This window comes from Phalacrocorax aristotelis, chromosome 13 (assembly GCF_949628215.1).
Source record: "Phalacrocorax aristotelis chromosome 13, bGulAri2.1, whole genome shotgun sequence".
Taxonomy (NCBI): Eukaryota; Metazoa; Chordata; class Aves; order Suliformes; family Phalacrocoracidae; genus Phalacrocorax; species Phalacrocorax aristotelis.
The window spans coordinates 11,862,449-11,875,354 of NC_134288.1; the positions used below are offsets into that span (position 1 = coordinate 11,862,449).

At 47.5% G+C, this 12,906-nt stretch overlaps 1 protein-coding gene across 1 annotated transcript; it reads left to right on the top strand.

Moving 5' to 3' along the window:
* Positions 1-7,786: 7,786 nt before the first annotated feature.
* BHLHE23 (basic helix-loop-helix family member e23) lies at positions 7,787-12,182 on the top strand. Its single transcript, XM_075108815.1, has 2 exons — positions 7,787-8,551; positions 10,470-12,182. Coding segments are annotated over exons 1-2 (666 nt in total). The 5' UTR covers positions 7,787-7,887; the 3' UTR covers positions 10,472-12,182.
* Positions 12,183-12,906: the final 724 nt, after the last annotated feature.

Below are 12,906 nucleotides of genomic sequence, written 5' to 3' on the forward strand. Positions count from 1 at the left end.
GCCTGCCCCTGACCCAGCCCCCGCGCCTGCCCCCGCGCCTGCCCCCGCGCCAGCCCACGCGCCTGCCCGTGACCCAGCCCCCGCGCCAGTCCCCGCGCCTGCCCCCGCGCCAGCCTCCGCGCCCGGCCGCTGCAAGCGGGGGCTCCGCCAGCAGGGGGAACTGCAGACCGGGTAATCGCCCGTTCCGCGCTCAGGCTCGCACCGGAGCCCGCCGCGACGCGGGGTCTCCTCGCCTGCCTGCGAGGGGGATGTTTCAGGCACCTCTGCCAGCGCTTCTGAGCAGCTTGCTGCTGGCCGGTTGGGTGCTTGAGGGCTGTGTGGGTACGGGAACTGCTAAAGAATTCAAACAGGACACCGGTTGAAAACTCGCTGCTTACTGTAGTAAAAAAATATAATCCTGCAAATCCTTATACCCATCTTCTTGCTGCCACCTAGCGAAGGGGAAAAAGTATGACTATCTGAGTGACATAAGCAGAGCAAAACCTATCCCGGACGCTTGTACTTGTTAAAGAAACTCTTACTTTAAATAAACTGCTTCAAAACAACCTTCAAAGTTACACGAAGATCCGCTCCTTCCCAGCTGGAAGTCTCCTTCAGAAAGCACCCTGCTAGGTCCTTGAAGGGACGGAGGCCTTACTTCATTACTTGTGTCTGAAGAGCAACACAATATCGACCATTTTGCTGTGCTGAAACTCTTTGGGCGGCTCTTACAAGCTGTAGGAGTTGTGGTGGTATTTACAGGATCAGACAGTAAAGGAAGTTTTCGCTGTCTTTTATCCCGAATACATAATTAGTATAACCACCATGGCACAGAGGATCGTAAGCATAGAATCTTTACACATCCATCTAACTTCTCAGGCAGGTTTTGTAACCAGAATCAAACTCCTTGCCAGTACCTGAGTGAGCTTCAGGTAGGACTGAGAACAGAAGTTTATATCCAGAGTTCTGTGCCTTAGCCATGAAAACTTCCTTCCCTAAAATAAAAATTTTATGTTCCTGCATCACTCAGGGATATTTTTTTTTTTTTTGAGAGGAAAGCCTCAGCTGTGTGATAGACAAGTGACAGACAAGAAGTCACCAGAAACACGAACTCTTCAGCAGCTCCGGTTCTTCTTACACACCTGTCATGCTTCCAGGCGACAGCCGTGACCTCTAGCTAGTCCAGACCCGTACATGTTTGCCCAGACGCCTGCCACACTGAGCTCTGCCTGCTTTTCCCAGCATTAAGTTTGCAGCCTCTACCTACGTGCCATTTCCAAATAGCCAGAACCCGCACAGCACTGCCATAGGTCGTGCTTTATCTACCTGCTTGTTCTTGCTGCTTTTCTACTATTACACCCGAGGGAAGAAGTATTCACTCATTATTTCCAGAAGTTCCACTTGAGCTTTCAACTGAATAATTCCACTTGTCCTACCATCATTTTTTTCTTAGCAGATGATCCAGTCCCGCATTTTGATGCTCAAACACCTCTTCACTTTCCACTCTCCTTGTGTTTCTCTGAATAAAAGGTCCAAAGACTGCTGGGCTTGCTGCGGTGACAGCTGCCACCAGGAACAGGGTTGTATTTTTACAATATAGTTTAAGAAGGACAGGGAACCGCTTGAGCAAGTCCAGCGGAGAGCTACCAAGATGGTCAGCGGGCTGGAGCATCTCCCTTATGAGGAAAGACTGAGACCTGGGTTTGTTCAGCCTGGAGAAGGCTGAGGGGGGATCTTATCAATCCTTATAAACATCTGAAGGGTGAGTGACAAGAGGATGGGGCTGGCCTCTTTTCCGTGGTGCCCAACGCCAGGCCAAGGGGCAACGGGCTCAAGTTGGAACATAGGAAGCTCCACCTCAATATGAGGACAAACCCCTTCCCTGTGCGGGTGCCAGAGCAGGGGCACAGGCTGCCTAGGGAGGCTGTGGGGTCCCTTCCCTGGAGACATTCACACCCTGCCTGGACGCGGCCCTGTGCCCCTGCTCTGGGGGTGCCTGCTCCAGCACGGGGTTGGACAGCTGCTCTCCAGAGGTCCCTTCCATCCTCGACCACTCTGTGATTCTGTGGTTCTGCATTTACAGGGCAGGTATCCAAAACCCGAGACCCGTTAGCGGCCACGGCTCTTACCGTGCCTTTTGGGCTACTTGTGCCCGTTCAGCGCTGAGCCTGCCTCCGCCGCGGCGCCGGAGGGGCGGCGGGTGCCCGCCGGGCTCCGGGCGAGGTGGTCGCTAGGTGTCAGCACGGGACTGCCACACCGGACCCCGCCGCGCTCGGGGGGCTCCCGACCCCCGGCCGGACAGAAGCCTTGAGGCCGGAGCGTATTGGGCTCTCTTAACCCTCCTTCTTTCCCATCTTTCCAAGAAATTTGGTTTTGTTCTGCTTTCAATAGCCAAATCTGGCTGATAGGGACGGAGACGGCATTTCTCATGGTTGCCCACTCCGCTTTGCTGATGGAAAAAAAATCCATTTGTGTATTGGTCCCTCTGTCAAAAATGCAGCAAAAATCCAGCAAAACAAAAGAAGTTTTTACATTAATATGTCAGTCTTCGCAACTAATTTTCTTACATGTTTCGATAATAGGTCCACCCCAAACCTTGAGGTCTTTTATCTACATGTGGCAGGTAACATGCAGCTCTGAGTAAAGGTTTGTGCTTCGTAGCTTAGTTCTACCTCATCCTAGTCCTCTAGACAGTCGGGCAGTGGGCACTGACATTGGAAGATGCATTGTTTGGTTCAGGTGCATGGCTTTAAAACTAAAACTTAAATTGAAGAAAAAATGTCATTATTTCAGTCCTTTTCTTCCTCTCTTTGCATCAAAACTGAAATAAATTGTATTCAAGCTCTTCCTGTAGTAACAGGTGCTACAACCTCCAAATTCACTTTTTTCTCCCAGAAGGATGAGAGCAGTCTCCAAGCTGCAGCTGAACCTGGGAGCTGTAGTTCTGAAGTAGTCCCAGCAGCAAACGATGGTCAGCACAGCCTTGGCAGACTGTGCTGCTCGTGGTTTGGTCCCTGTAGGCAGTTAAGCAGCAAATGTTTCTCTTTGTAGGCAGTTTTGCCTTGGCAAGCTAACAGAAACCCCTTGAATTTATGGAGGCAGACATCGGGAATGCAGGAATCAAATAATTGATGCTACCTATTATTTATAAAATGTTTGTAGAAAGAGTCTTAATAAAGGTATGGGTTCTGCCTTGAGGAACTTACAATAACTGTTATAACTGCAGTGATAATAGTCTTCTAGAAATTATTAAACATTCAAAGCATGTTTTGAATACATAACATAGCTGTGGTGCATTGACCCTGGCACCAGGTGCCCACCAAAGCTGCTCTATCACTCCCCTCCTCGGCTGGACAAGGGAGAGAAAATATAACAAAAAGGTCGTTGGTCGAGGTAAGGACAGGGAGAGATCACTCAGCAATTACTGTCCCAGGCAAAACAGACTTGGCTTAGGGAAATCAGCTTAATTTATTAACAATCAAATCAGAGTAGGGTAAGGAGAAATAAAATGAAGTCTTAAAACACCTTCCTCCCACCCCTCCCTCCATCCCAGGCTTAACTTTACTCCTGATTCTCTCCCTCCCACCCAGTGGTGCAGGGGGACAGGGAATGGAGGTTGCGGTCAGCTCATCACACGTTGCCTCTGCTGCTCCTTCCTCCTCAGTGGGGGAAGACCCCTCACACTATTCCCCAGCTCCAGCGTGGGGTCCCTCCACAGGAGACAGTCCTCCATGAACTTCTCCAATATGAGTCCTTCCTACAGGCTGCAGTTCTTCACAAACTGCTCCAGCGTGGGTCCCTTCCCCCGGGTGCAGTCCCCCAGGAACAGACTGCTCCAGCGCAGGTCCTCCACAGGGTCACAAGTCCTGCCAGCAGCCTGCTCCAGCGCAGGCTTCCCACAGGGTCACAGCCTCCTTTGGGCATCCACCTGCTCCATTGTGGGGTCCTCCATGGGCTGCAGGTGGATATCTGCTCCACCATTAACCTCCACGGGCTGCAGGGGCACAGCCTGCCTCACCATGGTCTTCACCACAGGCTGCAGGGGAATCTCTGCTCTGGCACCTGGAGCACCTCCTCCCCTTCTTCACTGACCTTGGACTCTGCAGAGTTGTTCCTCTCACATATTCCTACTCCTCTCTTCAGCTGCAGTTTTGCAGTCTTTTTTTCCCCTTAAATAAATTATCCCAGAGGGACTACCACCGTTGCTGATGGGCTCAGCCTTGGCCAGTGGTAGGTCTATCTTGGAGCTGGCTGGCATTGGCTCTATTGGACATGGGGGAATCTTCCAGCAGCTTCTCACAGAAGCCACCCCTGTAGCCCTCCTGCTACCAAAACCTACAAATACAACAGTAGAAGGAGAATTCCCACTTTAGAACTGGCAAATACTCTACAGTTTCTAATAAATTTATTTCTTATTGCATCTGTCCATTTTTCCCCAAAGCGCATGGAAGAGATTTTATTTTCTGCAATGTTCTTCCATATGAGCCACTCCCTTCTGCTATTTTTTTTAAAATCCCTTTTTTGTTGGTCTAGTCTGTGATGTCAAAACCCAAATCAGATGTTTCTGTTTCTCAGTTTTCAGTGAGAAACCAGGTTGAATATTTTCAATGATGCATATTCACAGCTGAAATTTGAGGGAGAAGTCCAAAACAAATTCTTCCACGTGCATTTTTTGGTGTCACGTTAAATCGAATTTGATTTCAGATTCATACAGATTCATGATTTCTCTCAGGTTCTCTCAGGTTTCTCTCAGGTTGGAATTAGCATATAAAGCAGCAAATACTTCTGCACTGCTTTGTTCTCCTGTATCTGATATACCCCCCAAGCTGCCCTTCAGTGTTGAAATAACCCTTGAAGAACTCATCTATTTACTAAAGCACTAGAGAGCCTGCATGAAAAGTGTTTACTTCTAATTCTCAGCCCACTGCTTCTTCTGGCAGATGTACAGGACATACTTAGCCAGCACTACTTGTAACGTGTCTTTACAACCAGAATTCCTGAAACGTCATAACACTGCTAGACCTTCTCATTGAAAGATCTCAACACGTTACAAAAAATGTAAATCATTTCTAGCAGGGGACAATCCTGCTTTTAGCAATCTCGGCACATAGTTCTCATGGGAATGGTTTATGCCAGTGATAATATCCTAGTACCTCCCTCCATTTGTCTATTATCACTCGGGGTGTGGGACTGATTCCAGAGATGAGCAGAAGTTACACTGTGCTCACCTGTGTTTGAAAGTCACCATGGATATATACAGTGATCTGTCCCAGGAGTAGTTAAGTGGCCCAATTTTCATAAAACAATTAATTGACTAAAACCAGTAATCGGTCTTCATGGTCTGATAAGCCCAATAAGGGCAGCAAAAAAAGAGACATGACAATATTGCAACGTGTTCGGACACTGGAGGTGAGATAAGAGAAGATCAGTGAAAAGTATGATGGTCAAACCTTGTGCACACTCTGACAGCCAGGCTTGGGCAGCAGCTAGTTTTATGTGCTCCAGCACTGCCAAATGCAGAAACACAACCTTCCAGACTTACATTCACAGAGCAGGGGAACAGCCTCATCTCAGGCAGCAGCTCTGCAACCACGGGTGAGGATGCATGTGTCACTGCAGATCTCAGCACTCTTGGCTCTGATGTGGAGAAGGAAGAGAGACAAGCTTGTCATTTCACGTTAGCGCACTGCACAAAGGGAGGTGATGAGGACAAGCTAACTACGCTTTGTAGAGGGGCTGATAAAAACAAAACGCATTCTGGAAAAAGCCTTGTGTCACCTTAACACCCAAGCTATTTACTACAGCAAATAACCTACAGGTACAAGTACATCTGTATCAACTGGTTGCACCTGCCTGCAGGCAATATCCACCTGCTCACATCTGTATGTCACTACACAAGATTCATCCCATCCTTCTAAGCAGACACTTGAGGGGCCCGGGCCAGGCATATGTCACGATTGGAGAAAGCCTGGCATGCCCTTATACTATCTTTATACCAAAACTCAGTATGTGAAGCAGTCTCACAGCCTAGGAAAAAAACAAGACTGGGACCTCTTTCTGTTGCGATTGAAGATTAAGCCCTCTTTATCGTCTCAATGCAGGAACACGGGACAGAGCTTCCTGGTTATCCTTCTCAATGCAGCTCTCACCTTTGCCAGTGGCTGCCTTGGATTCTCCTTGAGCCTTCTCCGTGGGCCAGACACTCCACCAGTCATGGCAAGGATTCCCCCACAGTGATGATTTCTCACACGCTGCAGGCCATTATGTGGAGTGGTTTGTTTCCTTTCCCAGCTTAGCACTCAATTACTGGTAACCACAGCTGGGAAGGACAGAGAGTCCCTTCAGAGCTGGACTGAGTCACCAAGGGTCAAATTTATTTTTCTGGCACATGGAAGGGAGAAGCAAAGTGATTCTCTGAAGAAAATGGAAATAGACGGAGCCTTTGCCTTGGAAATCTCTCTGCACAACAGGTGCTGTCTCTGTCATCCCTACCTAAATCAAAACGACCTGATCAGCAGACCATGCCCACAGCTGTCAAGACTTTGCATGCCTTTGCTTCCCATCACAACATGTACCACGAGTGGTTTGTGGTCCCACGTCTGGGCGGGGGGAGTGCTCACTTCTCCAGTTTTCCCTGGGAACAACACTAGAAAACTCTCTAGAAAATATTTTGGTTCCCTAATTAATTCTTTATTTGATCTGGGGCTAACAAGGGCTAGGCGAGAGGCAGTCTGAAGCAACAGCTCAGCCATTGCCTTTTCTTGTTAATTTTAGAAAGGGAAACTTAGCTTTTAAAAAGGTCCTCCAAGCCTGGAGTTCAGTGCAGTCACCTTCTAAGAGCTGAGCCTGCTCTCACATTTCCAAAGAGTCCAAAGTTTTTTTCCAAAGAGCTGGAGACTAAACTAGGAAGTCGTGGCACTCTCCCTGCCCTTCCAGTGTCCAGGCACGGTTTCAATTAAGTAACTTTGCTGCTGTGCTGTTCGTGTTGGCTGCTTCTCCTCCGCTGCCTTGTCCCAGCCATCAGGTACAAGTCCTGGGAGTGCCATCATGATTATTTTCCTTTCCCACTCATTTTCAGGGCTCTTTTGTCCTGCCAACTCCTCTGGCAGCATCTCCTCTCATCCCCACGTACCCCCTGAGGGGTGTCTGTAGCCCAGGGTCAGACTCCAGGACCCCTCCACTGGGTGCCTCTTGTTGCCCTGAAATGGTGGGGGGCTGGGGCAAGGGAGGCTGGTCATGAAGGGAAGAAGGAGAACAAGTCTGATGAGGAGTGGCTGAGGGAGCTGGGGGTGTGTAGCCTGGAGGAGGCTGAGGGGAGACCTTATCGTTCTCTGCAAGTACCTAAAAGGAGGGTGTAGTGAGGTGGGTGTTGGCCTCTTCTCCCAAGTTATTAGAAATAGGACAAAAGGAAATGGCCTCAAGCTGCGTCAGGGGAGGTTTAGATTGGATATTAGGGAAAATGTCTTCACTGAAAGAGCGGTCAGGCCCTGGCACAGGCTGCCCAGAGAGGTGGGGGAGTCACCATCCCTGAGGGTGTTCAAAAACCGTGTAGACATGGCACTTGGGGACATGGTTTAGGAGGCCTGGGGGTGTTGGTTGGCGGCTGAACTTGATCCTAGAGGGCTTTTCCAACCTTAACAAGTCCATGATTCTGGGGAGGCAGAGAAGGGCTGCCGGCGCTGACCTTCCCGCCCGCCGCCTCAGGCGCTGCCGCCGCCCGCCCTGATTGGGCGGCGGGGCCATCCCAGCGGGCCCCTCTCCGCGATATAAGGGCGGCGGGGCCGGCGCGACGCGCACTGCCCGCCCCCAGCCCGGGCGCGGAGCGGCGCGGCGGGGCTGCCTCCTCTTTCTCCTCAGCGCCGAGACGGCGGAGCGCGCCTTTCCCCCCTCTCCTTCCCCGCCGACGCGATGGCCGAGCTCAAGTCGCTGGGCGGCGAGGCGTACCTGGCGTTGGCCCCGGGCTATGGCCCGTCGGCTTTCGCCTACGGAGCCGTGCGCGGCGGCGCCGAGGGCCCGCGGGGGACCTACCCGGGGGGCGGCGGCGGCGGGGCGGACTTCCACCCCGGGGCGCTGGGCAAGTCGGCGGAGAGCAGCGGAGAGCAGAGCGGCGACGAGGAGGACGGCTTCGAGGCGGGGGTGAAGGGCGGCGCGGCCTTCGAGCGGGAGGGCAAGCTGAAGGGGGGAGCCCTGGGCAAGAAGCCCAAGGAGCAGCGCTCGCTGCGCCTCAGCATCAACGCGCGGGAGCGGCGGAGGATGCACGACCTGAACGACGCCCTGGACGGGCTGCGCTCCGTCATCCCCTACGCCCACAGCCCCTCGGTGCGGAAACTCTCCAAAATCGCCACCCTGCTCCTGGCCAAGAACTACATCCTCATGCAGGCGCAGGCCCTGGAGGAGATGCGGCGGCTGGTGGCCTACCTGAACCAGGGGCAGGCGCTGAGCGCCCCGCTGCCCGCCACCCTCAACCCCTTCGGACAGACAGCCGTCTACCCCTTCGGCGGCACGGCCTTGCCCGGCTGCCCCGAGAAATGCACTGCCTTCACAGGAGCCGCCTCCGCCCTCTGCAAACACTGTAATGACAAGCCTTGACTTCTGGCTTCTTCGGGCTCTTTGGGTTTCTTTTCTTTTTTTTTTTTTTTTTTTCCTCTTCTGTGCACTTTTCTTTCCACTACCATCAGCCCTGGCTTCCTACCATCAGTTAAGTCTGGGTTTTCTTTATGTTTCCTTCTCTTAAATACCCCTCTCCCAACATCCCATTTGGAAATATTTGGCAGTTTACGTGGACCCCAAAACCACCCGCTTTCAACTTTGTTTAGTTACCTCCCCCACATGCAACTTCATCTGTAGAGTTATTTCCTTCCCAGCCTGTTAGTGGACTGTGAGCATAATGTTGCTTTCCTACTTGCTCTGATCTACAAAGGTTTTTTGAGCAGTTTTGAAACGAAACTATAGAAAAACAGGGAGGGAGAGAGATCTGGAAATGGAAACCTCAGTGAGTTTTCTTTGGCATGATCAACCTGTGTTAAATATAGCTTAAAAGGAACAGGGGGGAAGCAAAATCCAGCTGCAAAACTATGCAGTGCTTCAGAATTATGGGGCAGGAGGGGTCCTGTATAGCCAGCTGGGGTTGGACTGCACCCACAAATCTGAATGAAAATGTCATTTGGTCAGCTCATGGGAGGGGGGGAAGTTCAGTGCTCTTGATAAAACAATAGATGCTTCAAAATAAGATGCTTTTTTCTCTTTAAAAAAGACAAAAATTAACCCATTCTTGAACAGAGAGGAACCTGTGATTGTATGCTAGTGCTTGCTTTTTGCCTGTTTCTCAGCTTAAGGTTAAGTTTTCTGGATGATTTTCCCAAGTTGTTGCTCATCACGATAAACAAAGCAAAAGGTCACTTAACATATTTATATGTATTTATAATAAATAAAATACAATGAACAACCACTTTCTCTGTCCTACATGTCTCTAAAACCAGCTGGCAGTCACAGCAAAAGCCCCGCTGAAGTGAGGGAAAGCGGAGACGGACGTGGCAGTCCTTTGCAGAGGAGCAGTGTAGTGAAGTTGGGTGGATGATCGGAATACTTGGAAAAAGCTTGTGGATGTTCACCTCCTTATGAGCAGGGATTTGGTTTTTTCCAGTTGCTCATGAATCGTGAGCACACAAAATGTTGTTTATGACTGACGTTTGGAGTTAAGTAGGTAGAGATTTAGCCTGTGTATTTTGACACTTGCTGGAAAATGCTGTGCCCCGAAAGTGGTGTTTAAAAGGGGTTATTGTAGCATCAAGCTTAGCTCTGAGGACAGCCATGTAAAACATGGCAGGGAAGGAAATCGCTTAAAGACTCTGCTTATCCCTTTGGCTTAGTTTTCTGTTCTATCTACAGCTTGACCCTAGACCTGTGGGGGGGGGGGTTGGGCTATTTAATATCATAACTAAACTAATAATCTCTTGCCAAGTATTGACTGTGTTAGTACAAGTTACAAAGTGAGTCCCTCGCTGGCAAAGTTTTTGATGTTGCTTGTGTTGGTTTACTTTGGTTTTCTGGTTTATGATGTTTAACGCTTTGGTGCCTTGTACGCTTCACTAGTCATTATATAATAATAATAATAATTGAGGTGCATTCAGTGATCTCTGTTCAGACTGGAATATCCACCCAATGTCAGAGCAACCACATAAACTGGTACAGTCGCAGCCTGAGGGGCCAGAGCTGTCTGTGGCCATTTGTGTTAGGAGTGGGGTGTAACTATTTAGGGTTATTAAACCAATTTTCATGCCTGTCGCTAGTGTTATGCTAATTTGAAAAGGACTGCCATCCCTCTAAAGCCGCTTGTCTATGGCACTTAATTTTAATTAATACAATTCCAAAAGGCTTTTTGTGTTTGGAAAATGAAGTGTGTGATTAAGCTTCATTCATAAAGACATATGTTTAAAACTGGTTCCTGCTCATTTCCATTTTTATATCTTCATTTCTTCTTTTTCTTACAGAATAGTTTTACAGAACAGTTTCTGTTGTACCTTTTTCCATAAAAGAAAATCTTGAAAATACTCTTAAAAGGCATCTGATGAAGCGAAAGCTGACCAAAACCACTACTGAAGCAAAAATGGCTGGAAACTGCAAATCGGCAAAGGTCATTTAAAATTTTGCAGACTGAGTTGTTGCTAGATAATATTTTGAAAAGTCAGTTTGGGGAATCATTACTTTTAGGTAAATGTTTATTACTTCTGGCTAAAATTATAGAAGATTGAGCAGTTGGAAATATCAAATGGAGATTAGTTCAACTGTCCGTTTTTACCAAAACTAAAATAGTTGGAGGAAAAGTATTTAACAGCTAAATACTAAATATGAGTTTGGTTTAAAGACCCTAATAATAATGGAATTTATAATTGCTTCTTTCTCAAATAATTATGGCAAAAAAAGTGGCTCACTAATTTCAGAGCCTAAAAAAGTCTTCATAATCGAAGAGACAAGCTATTTTTGGAACAATGGTTTTTAGTACAGTGATTAATTCTTCTCCTATAATTTACATGGGTAAAAAGCTTGCTCATATTACCATGTCTACCTAGAATCCCCTAAAAATCCACCTTCTGAGAGTCCTTGAAATATTCAGAAGCCTCTTTGAGAGGCCACTTTGAATTAAACGATCTCAGGAGGCTAAATGTGGAATTTCAAATACAGACGAAAAAACCTGCATTCAAGAAAATTTGGTAGAAAAAATAGCAAGCTTGAGTATATAAGTGCTGTTAAAAGGCTAGGTATTAAAAACAGAAGTGTAGAACTTACCAAGCAATACTAGAGGAACTTGTAAGTCATCATTAAAATCAACCTTAAAGTGCAGGTTTTTGATTTGGAAGTAAAAAGTCCAATCATAACTCCCTACAGCAAACAAATTAATATTAAACTAAAACAAAGTTGTCTAACTTCTCAGCTGATCTGAAAATTCAGTCCTGTGAGTTGCTTCTAGCCGCCACGGCCTTGTAGGGTTTTAACTCTTCTCAAACAGAGTTGAAACCCGTACAGAGCCCTTTGCATTTCCCGTTGACAGGAAGGCATCTATTCCGATGTGATTTATGCTTTGTGCTGAGCTGCTGCTAAAACCGCTGCCAAGTGAATGCCTAATACTGCTGGAAAGATGGTTTTGTTGGGAGAGGATGAACTAGCATCTGATTATTGCATTTGTGTGTGTGAAGCATCAGCACTAACCTTGCAAATGTGCATGGTTGTGCTGGGGATGCGATCCTGTAACTTGTCGTTTGTTTTTCCCCTTCTCTGGCGTATGGAAAAAATCCCCTACTTATTTTGTGTACCACGTAAGGTTTTAAGTGTCTGCTTCCATTGGTGTTTCCGAGAACATGAAGGGAGGACTTCAAAATGCTGAAGATCTTTTTTTCTGCTCAAATGTTCTTATGATGCCCGTTTCTTTTTCCAAGAAGGATTTATGGTGTATGCTCAGATGGAACTGAAATACAGATCATGTGTTCTAATGTACTCGTTATCCTGGTATGTTCAAACTTCGAAGAAAACATAATGCCAACTTTTAATTAAAGATAATATATTGTTTTCTAACCTCATTTAGTTTTTCTTTAAACTTCAAGAATGATCAGCATGAGGCGTCATTAGGAAGAGATGCGAAGAGGAGATGCTGATCCACTGTCTGTTGCTTTAAGCTGTGTAATTCTGGTCACTAACAAAAACTAATATTTTACTGTAACCTCACTAACAGGGAGTTGGAAACTGCTGTCAGCTTGCACTGCATCAATCAATATTTAACATTAGCGGTCTTGAGCTTGCAAGGTAAAATCTTGTTTAACCAAATACAGGGAAGCAACAGGTTTGAAGATTTTTGAAGATGGAGGGCCCAGAAGGTGGCAACTTCAGATACCAGCAAAAAGTTAAATCAGTTGGAGTTCCTAGAAAGAAGCCGTGAGAATCATTCCATTTTCCTTGTTGTTTAATCCCTATAGCTGATTTTCTGACATACTGTCGCAATATCTGAATATTGGTGCGTTGCCAAGCTTGTGTCCGAGACTTCAGAACATGATTGGTCATTGTTCTCAGATCATTTTTCAGGGCTGTTCTTTATATATACATTTCTATAAAATCCATTCTAAAACACTAGTTGACATTTTACAAGAGTGAAGTGAAGGTAGGCTTCAATCCTGCTGCTGTTTGACGAGTTGGCAGCAGTGACAGAAAGATGGGGCCTGATGCTCCCCAGCATGGAGGTGGTGTCCAAAACCAACAACGCTGCCTTCTTTAAGAGGCTCCAGAGGATGAGAAAAACCTGTACAGGCTTTATCCCTTTACCATATTAGCCTTGTAGCACAACTGTAAAGCGTAGGGCACGGTGGATAAAGACCTCGCTTAAGTTCTCATGATTCTTCAGACCAAACCTGCTTATTGCCAGATCAGCAGCGAGACAGT